This window comes from Physella acuta, unplaced genomic scaffold, assembly GCF_028476545.2.
Source record: "Physella acuta isolate Inbredline_101_S28 unplaced genomic scaffold, ASM2847654v3 ptg000152l, whole genome shotgun sequence".
Taxonomy (NCBI): Eukaryota; Metazoa; Mollusca; class Gastropoda; family Physidae; genus Physella; species Physella acuta.
Window position 1 is genome coordinate 110,034 of NW_026731671.1, and position 19,974 is coordinate 130,007.

The following is a 19,974-nucleotide window of genomic DNA, read 5'->3' on the forward strand; positions in this document are numbered from 1 at the left end:
GCGCTCATCAGCAAATGGACGCACCGTTTTGCGCAAAGATAGGTTACCGCGCTTCTCGGGTAGTTGTCGCCCCTTCGCTTTGGGAACTTACATAATTCGGACCATAGGTCGCTAGGGGGAGAATGTGGGTACCGGAAAACAACCACTCATCCTAAATTGTTCGAGGAAAAAAATACTCTTGTGAAACTAAAAAAAAAAATGGACAAGAACGAGACGTCTGGTTAAGAAATAGAAATAGTTCTGGGAATTCCCGGAATATTTTTTAACGAGTGTTAAGTATCTTTAGAAATGTTGTATCTGTCAATGCTTAACTCTAAAAAAAATGTATCAATTTATAATAAAAACACAAGAGTTTAAGTAATAGGTCGAGTTACAAGTTACGTTCGTTTTGTCTTTCAACCCTTTCTTGACCATCCTAAAAACTTTAACTAGCGTTATGCTTCTATATTCTCGAGATATGAGGGGTTATCCTCTCTATACCTTATAAATCCTCTACACTTTATAAATCCTCTACACCTTATAAATTCTCTACACCATATAAATCCTTAACACCATATAAATCCTTAACACCATATAAATCCTTTACACCTTATAAATCCTCTATTCTACACCTTATAAACTCTCTACACCATATAAATCCTCTTTCTATACCTTATAAATCCTCTACTCTACGCCTTATAAATCCTCTCTACACCTTATAAATGCTCTTTATATACCTTATAAATCCTCTACCAGTCTGACTGAAAGATCGCCTTACTTCGTCCGTATTTTAATTACGTGGAATGATATAAATCTGGATAATTAAACTTTTTATCAGCTCCCCCCCCCCCCCCCCCACCTAGAAGCTTTATTAATGACCCAGTCCCTTAGGTGCGGTGAGGTCATGTGACGTCACCAAATCACGTGACATTCACTGTCGTGTTGGGTGTTCAGATTCTGGATTAAGGGAATGAAACTCAGGAATCCCTTTTTTTAATTATTTTAAACTTTTAAAGTTTTTTTCTTTCTTTGATGTCTGAAATTTTAATACTATTCCATGATCGTGGTCTTAAATTATAGCCACGACACCGCAGTACTGGTCTTTGCTTAACCATCAGTTTTCTTAGCTCTAAGTGAAAACATTCTCTAGAGATATACAGCCTGCTAATTGTTATGGTTTGTTTATTAATAGCCTTGGGTTCATCATTGATAGCTTTGTTTTGATTGTTGTGGGCTATGGTTTCATCATTGATAGCTTTGGTTTTATTGGTGTGGGCTATGGTTTTAATGATAGCTTTGGTCGTATTGTTGTGGGCTATGGGTTCATCATTGATAGCTTGGTTTTATTGGTGTAGGCTATGGGTTCATCATTGATAGCTTTGGTTTTATTGTTGTGGGCTATGGGTTCATCATTGATAGCTTTGGTTTTATTGTTGTGGGCTATGGGTTCATCATTGATAGCTTTGGTTTTATTGGTGAGGGCTATGGGTTCATCATTGATAGCTTTGGTTTTATTGTTGAGGGTTATGGTTTCATCATTGATAGCTTTGGTTTTATTGGAAAAATGTTGCTTGATCATTTAGTACTAGGACTTGATCAGTAAGGGCTTTTTTATTGCCATGGTGTAGCTGCTGATAATTGTGGATTTAGGCTGAAGTTTTAGCTTATCCATTGTGGATTTGGAATATCCAGTGTGGTTGAGTGAAGCTTGTTTGTGAAAAAGAATCCTCACCGCTAACCCATTCAGCGATTGCTGACCTTGACCCAGAGGCGTAGCGACCCTTCCCGCCGCCCGGGGACAAACTTTTCGATTTGCACCCCCCCCTTGAGATTTTGATTTGCACCCCCCCTCAAACTTTCGATTTGCACCCCTCCCTCGAGATTTCCATTTGCACCCCCCCCCCTCAAACTTTCGATTTGCACCCCCCTCAACCTTTCTATTTATTTTTCCAGCCCATTTTGGCGCCCCCTAAGGTCGGCGCCCGGGGACATATGTCGCCCCCCCCTCGCTACGCTACTGCCTTGACCTCTACGGCAAGTGTAGTTTAACCTAACGTTCAGAGACCCCAAAAGCCATAGTGGGTTAAGTGTCCGGAGCTTATCGTTACCGATACCCCACTAACAAACACAGACCCCAGCAAGCGCCTTCCGGCTACTTGTGCATTGAGTGGTCTATTTTTAGAATGGACTGGCGGCTGCACCGAACAACCTGACGATGTGACGTGCTACTCGCCCTGTTATTTTTTAAACTTGTTGGCTATTCGGACACGACAAGCTACTCGCCATGCTTTTCATGTTCGCTATTCGGACACAAGTTACTCGACATGTTTTTGTAAACGTGTTGGCTATTCGGAGATGACTAGCTACTCGGCATGTTTAACTAAACGTGTGGCTATTCGGCCATCTGGATTTGTGTTATCTGGATGATGTTTTTTTTTAATAAAAATATTTAAAAAAACTGGGCTAAGCCTTCTTCGGTTCGTTTATTTTAATGTTGAGATTGGGCTAAAAATAGTGGGAGATATTGGCTTCAAACGTGCGGTTAGTCATCTAAGCTTAAAATAAACACAAAATATTCTCGAATCCACAGAATCGTATGTTTTAAAAAAATCCATAACTTTTTAGCTCGGGGGCTAAAGAACTCTGAACAGATCAATTCTCAAGTTAGAAGAAAGTTAAGCTCTGTTCAATCGTGGCTTGGTGCTCTACAACCCCCTCCCTCTACAATACATTAGCTTCTCTCTATCGTCGATGTATTACAAAGTTTAGTTCTGTTCAATCGTGGCTTGGTGCTCCCCCCCTTCAATACATTAGCTACTCTCTCTATCGTCAATGTATTACGCAATACATGCCAATGTTCATATTGATCTTCGTGAGGGACAACAACATGGCGGCGAGTCACATGACCGGGGTCTGGATGCGATCTTGGCCTCCCCCCCCCCCCCCCCCCCCCCCCAGGTGGATCAAACGAGGGCCGTTTCTGCTATGACAGCGGCGGGATTCGAACCAGGTGTTCGCGTAGACACGGGGCGGAAACTTTTCTTCTAGAAAGATCTGAAGGCCATTCGGGAGGGGGAGGGGGGGGGTGGTCGGTTTGTGTAGAATTCCGTTTTGTGGGCCCAGGTGTCTTGAATGGGAAGGGGAGGGAGGGAGATATTGCTAGAGATTTGGTTAACGATATAGTTAGAAAATTATGATTAGAAAGGGTTAAAAGCTCAAAGATTAGGGTTAGTTTGTATATCAAGGAGACGGTAAGGGTTTAAAGCTGGATGGTTAAGGCTAGGGTTAGAAGATTAAGGCTACAGTTAAATGGTGAACGTTACTGTCAAAAGAGCATGGTCGAGTCGGCAAAAGCTCATGGTTGATAATTCGAAAAAAAAAAGTCACGAGTTCAAACCCTCTGGCAGATAAGGCTCGATCCCTCCCAACACTAAAAATTAAGAACGAAGAAGAAGTAGAAGAAGCTGTCAAAAGGATAAAGTTACAGTTAAGAGGGCGCATAAGCAGTTGACACGTATACTTACTTGTATTGGAAGCGTGGTCGAGTCGGCAAAGCTCATGGTTGTTAAATTCGAAAAAAGTCTCAAGTTCGAACCCTCTGACAGATAAGGCTCGATACCTTCCAAAACTAATATTAAGAACGAAGAAGAAGATAGTTAAGAGAAGAGATGTATTTATCACGTTTATCTAGTACAGAGTTTCTTCCAGGCATATCCCCCCCCCCCCCAGTGGCGTAGCTAGGATTTTTGGGCCCCTATGCAAAAAGTGTTAGTGAGCCCCTCAGAGGCGTAGCGACCCTTCCCGGGGACAAACTTTCGATTTGCACCCGCCCCCCCCCTCAAACTTTCGATTTGCACACCCCCCCCCCCTCAAACTTTCGAAAAAGGGCCCCTATGCCTTGCTTACGCTAGCTTTACGGTAGCTACGCCACTGCCCCCCCCCCCCCCCCCCCCCCCGAAAGAAAGTCTACCGCCCCCCCCCCCCCCACCGAACGAAATGAAATTTATATAGAAAATATATACTTTTAACAAAGTCCGCTACCCCCCCCCCCCCCCCCCCCCCCCCCCGGAGAAAAAAGTCTGGAAGAAACACTGTTCTAGTTGAAGAATTTGGTGTATTATTACAGAGTAAGAGTTAGCTACTGGTATGGGATTAACACAATTAGCTATACCGTTAGGTTAGGATTTGGGTCAGTGTTAATGATTTCGCTATTTTCAACTTCCAGTTAACGAGCATGGATTAGACGGGCCCATTCGTTTAAAAATAAATTACGTCTGCGCTGCTCGTCACAAAATGTCTAAACTTGTCAATTGCGTTCATTTGGGAACAAGATGCATAACGACGGGAGATTTTTGACAAGATGATATTACATCGGTGTATCGATTTTTTTTATACTTGGGGTTCTTACGTCAAATTGATGGAAAGTTTGAAACATGGGCTGGGGGGGGGGGGGCAACAGAATGGGTAAACTAAGGCTTTGAGGGGGATGGGAAAACTATGGCTAAGGGGTAAATTGGGGTTGGGGGAGGTAGAATTTGAAAACTAGGTCGGGCAGTGAAATCGGGAAGATGTTTTTAATTTAATAAGTGATTTTTATTAGAATGTACAATATAGGATTGAAATCATGTTTTGAATTTAAAAATGTATTTATGGACGATATCTAACGTCGGTTGTATTCTTTTAAATGCTAACTTCGCTAAGCCAATTTTCCTTCGATTCTTAGAATATCCGTACAATACAATATACAGAGCTCTATAATTAACAATAACAGTTCACAGCATACCAAAGTTTAGCTAGAATTTTCTTCGATCTTCTACACCAGTGGTTCTTAACATTTTGTCAGTAATGAAAACCCATCAATTTCATATGCTTAACAGTTCTATCGTCCGCACTAACAAATTCCGATCTTGAATCATATTAGTCGGATGTGTGTCTGGCCCTCCGCCGAAGACCCTGAGACTGACTCATCGAACCCCTGGGGTTCGATAGAGCTCATGTGAAGAATCGCTGTTCTTCACAGTATAATCATTGGTTGTTTGTTTATAAGTACTCAACTCACTAGCCAAGCAAGAACCCAATTTAAAAAGTTGAAAAAAAAATTTTGTTTTCTTTGAACGTAATAGTTTTGGACATCGCTCAACGTGTCCGCCTAATATAGGTGCTTGTGTTTACAAAAGATGGGCCTTAAGTAAACTACTGAGAGACATCAAGAGAAACAGTCAACACATCTGCAACACGTTGGACTTGGGGACTCTTTGATTGGCCCAGGCAGGGGACCTTTTGATTGGCCCAGGCAGAGTGCCACGTCATTGTGACTTCGCTGGTGTTGCCCCATTGTCGGTCGGGGGGGGGGGGGGGGAGGGGGAGATAATTAATTGGCCCCTTTCAATCATTATTTGTCAATGTTTTTTGTTTTTTTGCTTGTTTTTTTTTTCGCCAGCGTTAAACATTTGGGCAAGTTGGTTATCCATTTTGACGTTCATTCGCAGGGGGGGGGGGGGGGCAGTTAGAATTATTTACATTTTGGACTTTATAAATGGATGAGTTTCGATCATAACATCGAACTTTGTACTACATCCCTTGCAGCACATATGCACGTGTATACACATGTGTATATGTTTGTGTTCATATAGTTGTATGGGCCTATTTATGTATAGATGTGTGTCCATACATACACATGCATGTACCTGTATTTATATTGTGTATGTATATTATTGCATATATATATATATAATGTGTGTATACAGATGTATATTTATTTGTATTTATAGTGACGATTTCATTATAACCAGACACGTATACCTAGATCTATTGTTAACCCTTTCACAACCCTAACTTACATAAGGATCGCCGCGGTTGTTAACCCTCTTACAACCACGCCCTGCTCCCCGCCACAAACTTGTGAGCGGAATAAATATTTGAAGATCTCGTCAAACCTCGGCTCTGTGGCGTGGTCCGGCGAGACCACGTCCATGAATAACTCACTTAGTGGAAGATGGATCCATCGTCCTGTTGGGTGCTTGTTTGTGGATTATTTATCCATACTCACGAGAGGGGCGGGAGATTTACTACACCCCCCTCCCACAGGAGTTGGTGTGTTTACATAAGAGGCGGGAAGTTGGGGATGGGGGGGTGCTGAGATTTCTAACGACCCTAGAGATCGTTTAGCTTGTAGATGTTTGTATATTCGGACGAGAGTGATTGAGATGGAGGCAAGTGGGGTAAAGTGTTTTATAAAAGGACAATGAACACAATTAGTGTTTCTTTCAGGCGTTGTTCTTTCGGGTAGGGGCGCATTTAAATTTCCGGGGGGGGGGGGGGATACTGGTTAAAGTATATATAATCTATGTAAATAGTATCCCCCCACACACACACCTTTTCACGAAGAGATGCCTGAAAGAATTTCAGATATCCCTGAAAGAATTTCTGAATACAATTCGTATCTTCCATCAGAAAACAAATGTCAATGTATGATAGTTCTAGTTAGCGTTCTGATTATTTTCAGAGGATGGAGATTTCTGTCGTCTTTTTTAATAACTTGTGTGTATAGGGGTTTTGTTAGTGTGTATAATGTGTGAGGGGAGACCATTTATTATGTGTATGTGAGAGGGAACTCATGTCTTATGTGTATGTGAGACGGGAATACATGCCTTTGTAATGCGTATGTGAGGCTAGAGAACTCATGCCTTTATTTTGTGTATGTGAGAGGAGGGAATACATCCCTTTTGATATGTGTATGTAAGTGGGTAGGGAACTCATGCCTTTATTATGTGTATGTGAGAGGGTAGGGAACTCGTACCCTTGCCTTGTGTCAACAAAACCGTCTCTGAAAAATTATTTTCTATAAACCTTATGCCACTTTAGCATACTGCCGTGTAAAAACAAGGGGGGGGGGGGTGCACCGCGCTGCATCAAACCTCCTATGACGTTGGAAGGATCTCGGGAGGTAATGACGTCTATGGAGTTCGCGCCAGACTAGACTGTACTCTGTGATTTATGGCATACCAATCGGGTCAGAACAGTTCACGGCGGGGTTTATTTTTAATTCAGTCTGACTCGGGCTAACCTTTAAGAATTGGTGGTTCGTAGTTGGGGAATGGGTTGATAGGTTTAATCGGGGCAGGTGGAGTAGATTTGATCTGTTTCTGTGGCCTATGTGAATGGACTTGGCCTAGCCGATTTTATTTTATTTTATTTTTTTTTGCCGGCTTTCGAATGTACTTGTTTGACATAGTAATCATAAGTATGGTGGACCCTTATTTGGTAGAGTATGGGGCAGAGGCGTAGCGACCATTCCCGGCGCAGGGGACAAAATTTCGATTTGCAACCCCCCCCCCCCCCCCCCTCGAACTTTCGACTTGCACCCCCCTCAAACTTTCGATTCGATTTGCACCCCCCCCCCTCGAACTTTTCATTTGACCCCCCCCTCAAACTTTCAATTTGTTTTTCCAACCCATATAGGCGCCCCCCCCCTAAGGTCGGCGCCCGGGGACATATGTCCCGTCCCCCCTCGCTACGCCTCTAGTATCGGGCATTTTTCTTTTCACAAGCGCCGCATCCTTGCTATTTCCATTGGTTACTGTACATGCACTAGGTTATTTTCCACCACCCCCCAAACACCCCCTACCCCTCCGTGCCACCTTTCCACGCCTATTGAAGTCAAATTTTAATATTTTCCTTCTTTTAACTGGATCATGCGGACTTAAAATATACAAGTTGTTTGAAAGTATTAGCTGGAAGTTGGCTACTGAAAAAAAATGTACAGTTTGTCTTACTAAAGTGAACCTCGGGTTATAATGGCGGGCCGATATAGCAAAAAGAATTGTACCATTTAAGGCGATAAAAATGCAGTTCTTTCCATATCAAATTGTCTTTCTTGATTTTTTGAAACATAATTTTTTCCAAAATTTTAGCTTATTTTTATTTCTTTTGTTGGTTTTTTTTCTTTTTATTTAAACCTATAAATAGACGTTTTGAATCCATGTCAACATTAAACATCCGGGTCAACATGCCATTAAAGCATTATCCAGTATCCAGTAATTGAATGGCTAAGAATAAAGATAATTCTCAGCGTTAAACTCTATATTAGGGTTAATTTAACTTAATGTATTCAAACTATGATGATGTGGGACTAGTCAACCATATAAGATAGGCTTAGAATGTATCACAAAGGTTTATATAGTTATACGGATTGTGGAATTTGATGGGGCATAATGGCAGATGGCGTTTCGCCTCATTCGTCACAATGAATGAAATCAGGACAGTTTATCATACTGATCAGTGATTGGATAAAAAAAAAATGAGCCCGTCTGCGCATGTTTGCGAGTTATCTTGGTGAAATTACTGCCAACACACGCAACCCCGTCTCCTCATTGACACACTTGTCACGCAAGGGAAATAAATCCCGGCTAAATGAATGGACAGTAGGTGACAACGTCCCTTTATCTGCTGGTTTAAGCCGTACTTTCGCTGAAATGGACTTTGACCACTGAGGATTTTGTATATGTAAACTCTTGATTACCATTGTCGACTTTAGAGGAACCTTTCTTAAGTTGCGAGTTAACTCGAGAATTTAGATGTGTCTGCTAAAAACAAATACGCCGTGATTAAGTATTTTTTTTAGCTATAAAATGGATTTCTTGGAAGTAAAGATTTTTACACTGAAATTAAAATACTCCGCGAAGTATAACTTACAATATTAACCAAAATTAAAAAAAAAAAAGCTTAAGGTATCATAAACAATTTTCCGCTAGTCGGCCTGAAGATAATTTTAAAATATCATTTCCAGTGTAAAAATTTCATTTCCTGCTCCGTCAGACTTCGAACCCTGATCATTGAAGTACAAACACTAATAGGATCTTATTGATTCGCTGTACCATCTTTGAAGTATAGCGGAAATTTCCGATAAAGATATTTTAATAACGATGATTTAGTTGTACATTCGCGAATGGGTTTTCGTTGTAGGCGATTTCTAGTTATGCGAATTTGTATTGTTTAAAGTTTAAACCGACAAGAGCTGAATTCATTTTTGTCGAAGAGTAGTCTAGCATATATATATATAGGGTACCTACAGGGGTGGGCTGGGATGCCGGCCCACCTGGAAACATACCTGTGGGCCGGCTGACCTGGAAACATACCTGTGGGCCTCTTGAAAAAAAAACGGTGGGCTATTTGCTTTTCATTTTTAAAATAAATATCTTTATTTAATAAACCTAGTGTTTCTTTCAGACTTCTCTTCTGGGGGGGGGGCACTGGTAAAAGTATATATTTTCTATATAAATTACATTTCGTACAGGGGGGGGGGCGGTAGACATTCTTCGGAGGGCCTGCGCCACACGCACCTCTTCCCCCCCCCCCCCCCCCCCCCCCCAAAAAAGACCGCCTACCGCCCTCCTCAGCCGCCGAAAATGTATATAGAAAATATAAATCTTTAGTGGCTGCCCCCCCCCCCCCCCCAACTCCCATCCATGCGTACCAGTACCAGCATTGCTGTTAATTCATGTAAAATCTAGACAAAACATTACCATGGCAACGTGAACCAACAGATCATTTAAGGTTACAAAAGTTGTGGCTTTATTTTTTTTTTAAAATAGGATGGTGGAAATTGTGGATGAGGTGTGGGTGGGTGGAGGGGGGGGGGTAGTTTTTGTTTAGACGAGGGGGTAGTAAATTACAAACACTCGGCGCTCAAGGCTATATCGGGCAGTGACATTTGGACTGCTCACCCTTCATCATGTACTCACCTGGGCACGTGCGCGCTGTGAGCTCTGCCTTCTGCTGCGGAACTCGTCTGTGTTCGGTTTATTAGTGAACGATCCCTCCACCACCCACCTACTGACCCCCTGGGGGTCACAGATCTGTATAAGTGGGTACCACTAATGTCTATATTAAACACATGTATCATATTGTATCTGTATTGATTTTTTTTTTACTTAACAATACGTAACTAAACACGACTGTCAATTTTTGAGTTTGCTAGCATTGCTGCTTTAATCTTTACATATCCCTAAACCAAACTCTGGCTCGTAATTCTAACCTTGACCCTTAATCTTAAACCTGACCCGAAATACTAAGCCTAACCATAGCCGAACCCTCACCGGTAATCCTAACCTTGACCCTTAATCCTAACCCTGACCCGTAATCCTAACCCGGTCACTAGGGGGCAATACCGTCATTTAAATACAAACTCTGTCAACTACTGTATCAAGCTGTCTCTAATGTTAAAAGAACTATTATTCCTTTAGTTTCACGTTAAAGTTAATGTTGGGTTTAGTTTTAAAGTTTGGATCATAATGACACGTAATGCGCACGCATCCAAAGGAAGGGGTGGAGCAGAGGCGTAGCGACCCTTCCCGGCGCCCGGGGACATACTTTCAATTTGGCGCCCCCCTAGGGAGCAAATTTTCGATTTGCACCCCCCCCCCCTCAAACTTTCAGTTTGGCGCCCCCCCCCCCTAAGGTCGGCGCCCGGGGACATATGTCCACCCGCCCCCCCCCCCCCTCGCTACGCCTCTAGGGTGGAGGGGGATGATAAACCAAGTGTGAAGTGGTGGTTTTTTTTTTTAATTTGTGACTAAGTTTCCAATTGTAAATCTTCAAGTTATGAAAACCGTTTTTTTTTATTTTAGGAGAGAGAGGGGGCATTTTTTAAAGTAATTTTTAATTTTATTGTGTGGTGGCTGGCCAAATTATTTTGTTACGTGTGGCGGTAGGGTTTATTGTGTTCGAACAGTTGAATACAATGTCCAGTGATTCGCATGTCACTTATCTGTTAGTTCGATGTAAAAAAAACATTATTTTATTTAGATCTAGTATAAAGAGTCTTTATCTTTTTGTTTTGTTTTCGACAGAAATGAAGCAAGCTTTTGATATGTTTGATAAAAATAACGACAAAATATCTCGTATAAATTAAACATTATATAGCTTTTTGTTTTGTTGTTGACAGAAATGAAGCAAGCTTTTGATATGTTTGATAAAAATAACGACGGGAAAATCTCGTGTGACGAGCTGGGATGTGTGCTGAGGACTTTAGGACATGAGTACTCACAGATTGAGATAGAGGACATGATCAAACATGCAGATATTAATGGTGAGTCATTTTGTTTTTGTTTACTTTTGGTGAGTTAGGTTAGAAAGTGAAATGATCTACGTCTATGAATTGGGTTATAAAGGAATATGATCTACATGTGACGACCTGGTCGGATGGTAGAGCGTATGACTGTTATACCGAGCGTCTCGAGTTCGGATCTGGACTCGTCTCCATAGGACGTCCATGAGTCTACGCATCTCTATTCGATACCTCACTTAAGTTGGGGAAGACTAAGGCAGCTGGGCATAGTACTGATTTCACTATCCCTCTATACGCCGTGGTACTTAAAACTGATAAACTCTACTACATCTGTCGCGATTGTCTTGGACATTGACAGTAATAGATGCGAACTCTTCTGTTAGCTAGATTAGAAAATCAAAGTGTCGCGAACATTACAAATGAAGATCTCCATTATACAAAGAGTTGACAAATGTTTTCGGTAGTTCGGGTTGCAGAAGTTCAATTTAGTAATTCTTTCAGTATCGATTAAGATTAGGTCTGATTAGGATTTGATAAGAGTTAGGCTGAGAATTATGTTTAGGTAGGGATAAGGATAGAGATAAAGCTGTTTGTTTTAGGGATAAGGATATAGATAGGGCAAGTGGGGGGGTGACACCATGACGTAAACCTGTTAATGATAGAGAAAACATGCTACATCCCCGAAGAGATGCCTGATAGAAACTCTGTGTGGGGATCAGGATAGAAATAGGGATATTATTTGGGTGGGGATACCAGCACAAAGGCAGAGTTTCTTCCAGACATCTCTTCGGGGGGGGGGGGCAGAGCCTCCCGAAGAAAGTGTACCGCCCCCCCCCCCTCCTCCCCCCCCCCCCCCGACCGAGATGGAATTTATATAGTAAACATATACTTTTACTAGTGTCCGCCCCCCCCCCCCGGAGAATGAAGACCCCCCCCCCCCCCGAAAATATCAAATGCACCCCGGAGAAAAAGTCTGGAAGAAACACTGCACAAAGGTGATTTGTGTGTTACGTTTAGAGGTTTAAAGAAAAATTATAAAAGGTTAAGATTTTTGTAATTAATATTGTGATACCAAACAACTGAATGCACGGTATCTAAATCTCTATTGCGACTTAAAGTTATCCCTCCACACCCCCCCACACCCCCACTGGAACTGTAGAGATGGTGCAAAAACATAGAACCCGGCACAGATGGTAATTTTATACACAATCAACACTTCGCTTATTGCATGACGTAACGTGATCCTCGGGTTATGCGCCCCTTGTTGTTATTTCCCCTCTCTAACACCTTCCCGCCCCTCCCCCAGTGTGCAGCGCGTGGTTTATTTTTACTCATTGAGCAAAACATTTCCTTAGTCTGTGTTGTAAACCATACATCTTGTGTTGCTTCCCTTATACCGGCACCAAATTGTCGCCATCTTCAAAACACATGAAGATTTTCCCGCCATTAAATGCGTGGTTAACACGTTCATAAAACAAAAAAAAATGCGCCATTTCGTCATTTCCTGCGCTAAAAATAGCTCATTGCTCTTAGAACTTTTACTTTTTGCTTTGATTTTTTTTAATGAATGATAGTACGCCAGTGTTATCCTATTCACGAAGACATTAAGAGCTATTTAGTCCTTGGTAATGCATCTCACAACCTACTAAAAATGACAATTAGATCTAGTAGTTATATAGTTGTATTCCCAAACCCAATATACAAACAAAGCTGTTTAAAAAATATACGTGAAATTTTTAAGGGAAGGAAGCGGCATAGTTTCTTCAGGCATCTCTTTAGGGGGAAACTGCCCCCCACCCCGAAGAACGTCTACCCCATCACCCCCACCCCCGTCATTTCACACGCACAAAAAAACAGAAATTTACTGGCTGCAGTGAATATTCTATAACTGCTACAAAGGTATAACTAAATTAAAGGTAAAGGTGTTACATAAATGTGTGCGTACACACAATATGTACGTCATTTCCTGAGCTAAAATAGCACGCCGTTCTCAGAACGTTCGCCTACGCAAGCCTACATCATTTTCCAATCAATGAATGAATGGTATTCGTATGGTATGTCATTTTGTTAGCCTATTCACTCAGGGTAATATATCATGTGTGATACTTTTTACAATTAACTACTAAAATAAAAAGTTGGGACCGGATCCAGTGACGTCAGTATGGAGGCGGGGGGGGGGGGGGGGTACGGACTGCACCAAGTGGCACACGACCGAGTGACGCCACTGGTTTCTTGTCGTAGAAAACAAAAAGCGTATGATAGTTGTAGGTACCCATGGAATCCATGTAACATTCACAATTACCCCCCCTGTCGACTCCCCCCCCCCCCGGTTATAGCTAAAGCTACAGTTAGGGTTAAGGTTAGGGTTTGGGTTAGGATTAGTGTTAGGGTCAGGGTTAGGCTCAAACCAATGTCTAGGGTTGGGTTTGGTTTTTTGTTAAGTTTTAAGCTGAGGTGAATGCTTAGGTTTTGGTCTTTTTCTTAAAATTAGGATTTAGTTAATATATAGGTACAGAGTTGGAGTCAGGATTCTTGAAGGGGGTGGGGTAATTGCTCCGGGGGGGGGGGGGGGGGGAATGAGAATGACGGGAGGGGGGGTAATGTCCTAGACCCAGGGTAACTATAGACTTAGGGGTAAATTGTAATCATAAGTCAATATACTTAGGTCTAGGGTAACTATAGACTTAGGGGTAAATTGTAATTGTATCTTAGAAGCAATAGCTCACAAGACGGGGGGGGCGTTATAGCAGCAAAGGCGGTGACACCAAAATGAAATGGAACTAATTGTATTGAAAAATTCTGCTTTTTCCACTTGATTTATAACTTATGAAAGATATAAATTTACAATCGGGCAATACCCTATAGTTTTAGTACATCATATACATTAAAACCATTAGCATAAATGGTAAACAAAGAGACGCTGTATGGAAAACCAAGTTTGTAATAAGCGCAACAAAAAACAAAAATCAAAGGTCAGAACTCAGATGGGGGTGGGTGGGGTGCAGAGATTTTGTTTTATGTATAAAAACCGAAATTCTAATTCAAATCTCGTTTTCTCCTTGTTTTGTGTGTATGTTTGTTGTTTTTATTATTTGGCTTAGTTTCTATATAAAAACAGCTTGTCTTTAAAAAAAAACACTTTGATACTTAAACAACTTGACAAACAAATTGCATTTTCAGTTTCTCGATGTCCAGATGGTTCGCATTTGACCGACGATTAAATCGTATTCTCTATCGGTTGAAACAAAATTTATGTCCTGCCTACACTGTCTCACTGGCAGCCGACCCCTCCTTAACCGTTGCTCTAATCTAATCCGACCTACTTTAAATTCAGCCTGTGCTGTAAACTTCGATACATTTCGTTTAAAATCAACAACGGAAGCTCAATACTTTGTTTTGTGTGCCAGATTTTTTTTATATATTTGTATGCCATATGTTTTATTCATTTGCCAGATGTATGTTTTCGATTTGTAAAAAAATAATTTTCACTTGTATTTTCTTGTTCAATCTAGAATTGCTACTTGGAAGGAGTACGTGGGGGCGGCGTGTTCGAGTCGGTAAAGCTCATGGTTGCTTAACCGAAAAGTCTCGAGTTCGAACCCTCGGGCTGATGAGGCTCGTTAGCTGGGGACAGCCACTCTTCTAGGAGAGACAACTCCAAAATCAAACAACTGCTGCCTTGTAGTTTGTTCTTGGTTGGACAAAGGCTATGGAAGCAAATCCAAAAAGAAAAGCAGGCTGAAATCGGAGTCAATGGCCTCAATGGCGCATAACCAGTTGACACGTAATCCTTAATTGTGAAGGAAGCATGGTCGAGTCGGCAAAGCTCATGGTTGATAAATTCGAAAAAAGTCTCGAGTTCAAACCCTCTGGCAGAAAAGGCTCGATCCCTCCCAACACTAAAAATTAAGAACGAAGAAGAAGGAGTACGTTGAATTCTAATTTTAAAAACTATTCTCACTTGTATTTTCTTCCATCTAGAAAACGGCTACGTGGAGTATGATGAGTTCCTTGTTTTGATGAAGCGGTGGTCCACACAGGCGGTGGATGTGCCAGAGGAAGTGGATAAAACAGAGGATAAAACCAAAGAAACATTCAAGGTAGAATTAGGCCTGTTTGGTTTTCTGATATTTTGTAACATTGGTTCGGTGTATTTTTATGGTGGGCTAGACTGCTAACCCGAGACTCTCGAGTTCGAATCCAAGTTCATATCAATGGAATGTTACTGAGTTCACCCAGCTCTTATGGGTACCTAACTTACATTAGAGAAACAAAGGCAGCTGGGCATAGTGCTGACCAAACTATCCGAGGTCTCTGAAGCAGATGAACTCTACTTCATCTGCCCCATGTGTTTTGGGCACAAACAGAAATGGTGTGTGTGTTATGGTGTATTTTGGTCGATTATATAGAACGAGCCGACCCGCAGCGTATCATAAGCCGCTATTTAGTTGTTTTATTTTCTACTTTTCAGTAATTCATAATTTGTGAATTCGACAGTACCAATGCTGCCACTGAAAATATTTGCTTTAAAACACTACCCCCCCCCCCCCCCCTTTCCCCTAACCCCGACCCTACACCCCCCCCCCCCCCCCCCCCCCCGTGAAAGCAGCCTCCTCTTAGTTATTTCTTAGTTACCTCCTGTAAGTTTAAAATCGAACTAAATTATCTGCCCCTAATAGAAACCCGGCTCTACGGCTTTATGATTTGTAAACATTTAGCTTTGTAAACATTTAGCTTGACCACAGCCCACCAGACAATGTGGGGTGGGGTGGGGGTGGTAGTGATAGTGATAGAGAGAAAGAGCGGGGACTGCAAGGAGGCACTTGCAGCTTGTTTTCTAACGGCTCCCAGAAGAGAATTATATATATAGATTGTTGAGTTGAGTATATATGGTAAAAGGGAACTTGCAAAAACTAAAAAAAAAAGTTCAAAGGTAATTTTAGTGGAGATGAAGCTTCAGGAAGTACTTGAACCTGAGTCTCCAATCTCAACATCCTTCTCTCAATCACACTCCGTTCCCATCAATCAAAATATTTAAACTAACCAGTTTTTAGTTAAGTTTGCTAATGTCTGATTTTTTTTCCCCCATTTTGTTCCCCAGGTGTTTGATATGGTTGGCAATGGGTATATTGACCAGTTTTTTCATAAGCTTGCAAATGTCTAACTTTGATGTGATTTCCCCATTTTGTTTCCCAGGTCTTTGATATGGATAGCAATGGGTATATTGACCAGTTTTTTCATAAGCTTGCAAATGTCTAACTTTGATTTTATTTGTTCCCCAGGTGTTTGACATGGATGGCAATGGGTACATAGACCAGCATGAGTTGCTGGTTTGCAAATGTCTAACTTTGATTTTATTTTGTTCCCCAGGTGTTTGACATGGATGGCAATGGGTACATTGACCAGCATGAGTTGCGGTACATCATGAAGAGGTTGGGGGAGAACCTGGAGGAGGAGGATGTGAAGGAGATGTTCCAGCTGGCAGACCTGAATGGCGATGGGTTGATTGATTATGATGGTACGGAAATTTCATCCATTTTTAAAATTTTATGGTGTGGTTGAACGGTAGAGAATATGACTGTTAACCCAAAAGTCACGAGTTCGAATCCCGGTTTTGTCATTTGGATTACCCTGAGTTCACCTATCTCTGATTTGCACCTGACCCACGTTAGGGAAAGTAAAGGAAGCTAGGTATAGAGCTGACATTATCCCTTCATCTGCTGAGGTTCCTGAAACAGGTGAACTCTACTTCACCTGCCATTATGGACCTTCATGTTTGAAAGTACTACAGCACTGTGACTAATTTTTTGTCTAAACTTTAGAGAAAAACTTAAACCAGTTGATTACATTAAAGTGTATATTAACATCACATAAAAGTAAGAGAAAAAAAAGTATGCAAAGACATCCTTTTAAACATGGCTGTCAATAAGTAAAGTTCATCTGTTTGGTGAACATGGCATATCAAAGAATAGTATGAGTGGTGAGCTCACTGGTTAAGTAAGTAAAGTTCCCTTTCAAACCTGATGGTCTATAGGGCAAGTGAAGTAGAGCTCACTTGTTTCTGTGACCTCGGCATTTGAACAGATAGTGTGGTTGGCACTATGCCCAGCCGCCTTTACTTTCCCTAACATGAGTTAGGTACCCATCAGAGCTGGGTGGACTCAGAGACGGTCTACTGACTTGAACCCGGATTTGAACTTGAGACTAATGGGTTAGCAGTCCAGCTCTCTACCGCTAGACCACTCTGTCCTGTCACTGGTTAAGTACATGTTTTGATATTTAGCGCCTCTTTAAGCTTCTATGTTACATAGATGCTCTTTCAATACAAATTATCAATACTTCTTAACAACATATTCAACAAAAAAAAACATGTTCTTTCAGAATTTCAGAAACTCCTGGGAGGTCTTGGTGGAGGTCTTTCTGGTGCAGCGGCAGCGCCAGCGCCATCTTCCTCATCAACATCCTCATCCTCCACTTCATCTTCAAGCAAGCAAACACCAAAATCTTCTAAGTCAAAAGACGGCAAGAAGAAATGAGAATTCCTGACCTGTGATACAGAGTTTATGAATGTGTAAAGCGGAGACAACAAAATATTTAGAATGCGAGACAGGTTTATTGACATTACGTAATGCATATGCACAGATGGAGATTATAAATTATTAGTAAATCTATGAGTGAATACGTTGTGGAAGATGAAGTGTTTTTTTTAATGGTTGCTTTTCTGAGGCCAGGAGTAAATTTATTTTATTTTCATTAACATTTATAGGCTGACTAAAGCTGCTGATTTTAGTTTGATATAGATTACATATTTTTCCACATATACGATTAGTCTTAAATCTAATTTTTTTTTCATATTAGTTTTGTGTCGAAAAAATCTTAACATTTTAAAGAAGAGAAAAATTAAAATAAGTACTTAAAATTTAAACTTGTACAATTTGTTGTAAAAAAAAATGGGGTTTTTTTATATTTTGTGTGATCCTTTAGATAATCAAAAGTGTTTTCAACCTGAAGTTACAGCCTACAAATTTAAAAACTTTTTAAAATGTCACCCGCTAACTTAATATTTACTGGTTGTAACTGTTACTTGAATTTTTCAAGATGAATAGTTTTTCACATTAAATCACAAATTTAACAGTAAAATTAAAGTGTATTTTGATCAACCATCCACTTTTATAAATCTCGCCCACCCTTTCACATTATACTCAGTATAATTTTTAAATTCTTAATCTATGGTATAGACAAGTTTTAATTATCTACCACAAAATATTTGAAAACATTTTGTAGAAAACTTTGTGTACATTTTAAGAATTTTCATTTCCTACTGTTTTATTTTCATTTCTTTTTGATCTGTATGATCATAATTAAAAACTATTTTTTCAATGTTATTAAATAAATTGTGTATATAGCACCCCCACAATCTGTAGTGTGAATTAAAGACACAAAATGTGCAAATTTTCTTACAAATACTCTATATTTTCTTATTTACATGTTCCTAGCTTGTAATACACTGTGACTATTTTGTATGAGATTTTCAGACAAATTTTCCATGAAGCTAATTTTATTTCAATAAACCGTTAAACATTTATCAAATGAGCATATTTTACAGGTTTTTTTTAAAATAAGAATAATAATTAGCTCTTCCTACAATATTGCTACTGATTTTTTTTTTTATAAATCACTTAAACTGATTTGATTTTGAACACCAGGTTAATCAATTTGATTTTGAACACAAAATTATGTGTTGGCGATGTTTAAAAATGGATCAGATCCCACTGTTAACATAAAGTGCAATGAAAGTGAAAACCACTTGAGCCGCACATTTGAAAACACGTCACCTGGTCTGGGATGAACAAGTATTTTAAATAACTAACTATTCAAGTATTACCTTTTCAAATATATGCATACTTTTTGTAGCCGTTTGTTCATTGAAATTTGTTTAACAACACAATGAATTTTCATCCCGTGTAGCTATTTTTTATACGATTCCTTCAAATGTTCCCTGAACTTTCTTTTCCCTCATTCGCTGTGTTCATTTAAATGTCTCAACTCTATACAGAAATATGCAAGAATGTCTAATATATCATATTGTTCTGGCATGACTAATTTTATTTTTTTAAATAACGTAACTTTATTTTTCATGGGTTAAAGTGGTACTAATTTGAAAGTTTTTTTGTTTTTGTTTTTCTTTTAGAAGATAGGTTAAATCTACTTAAAATTATTTTAGTTCAGTTTTTTATTTTAAATAAAGTAAACAAAGACTATTCGCTTGGCAACTAGTTGAACAGATGCAGCTTTTAAACATTTTAAGTAACTTCTAACTATAGTAGTGCTATCAAGGTGGACTAGTCGAGTTCAACGTAACATTGTTTTATAGCCTGACACAGTTCTTGCATATTTTTCTACTCGTACAAATTAATGCAATACATTACTCATTAATCTATAGTTTCTGTATGCAGTTTCTCATACACACTCCTCATGAAGTTCTCTAATTATTTTTCTTTTGTACACTTTCACTTTGTAAAATAAATGTCCAGCTGCGCAACTTTCTCTGCACAATTTCAAAGCTTAAAATGGAACTTGTCCACATTTCTTCAAGATGTGTGTTTTGATAGATAGTACCTACAATTGTGCTTTATGTTATTTAGGTGTCTCATCAGATAATACTATCATATAAACATGAGAATTTTCTAGTATTTTTTTTTACCTTTTCAATGTTTCAACCTTGTACAGGCACTTATCAAGATTGTTTTTTTTAATTCTAACTTGCATAACGCACTTTACTAGAGTTTTCCTATGAAAGTAATATTAACAATGTTTCCTAGTTTGCTAATTATTTGTGTGGAATTTATAAAAATTATTACCTCACAGAACTATAACATGAATTTAGTCCGCTGAATTTAGTTCTAAAATTTAAATAGGATTTGGAT

The 19,974-nt window shown here is 39.9% G+C and overlaps 1 protein-coding gene across 6 annotated transcripts in view; it reads left to right on the plus strand.

The window, feature by feature from the left end:
- LOC131935677 (calmodulin-A) overlaps positions 1 to 17,944 on the plus strand; it is a 124,160-nt gene extending 106,216 nt beyond the window's left edge. For all 6 annotated transcript variants that reach the window (XM_059292197.1, XM_059292195.1, XM_059292196.1 and 3 more), the window contains 4 exons: positions 10,925 to 11,068; positions 15,029 to 15,147; positions 16,418 to 16,565; positions 17,429 to 17,944. In XM_059292197.1, the coding sequence (XP_059148180.1) occupies positions 10,925 to 11,068; positions 15,029 to 15,147; positions 16,418 to 16,565; positions 17,429 to 17,583 (566 nt within the window). In that variant the 3' untranslated portion in view covers positions 17,584 to 17,944. The remainder of the gene's footprint in view (positions 1 to 10,924; positions 11,069 to 15,028; positions 15,148 to 16,417; positions 16,566 to 17,428) is intronic.
- The last annotated feature ends 2,030 nt before the right edge of the window (positions 17,945 to 19,974 follow it).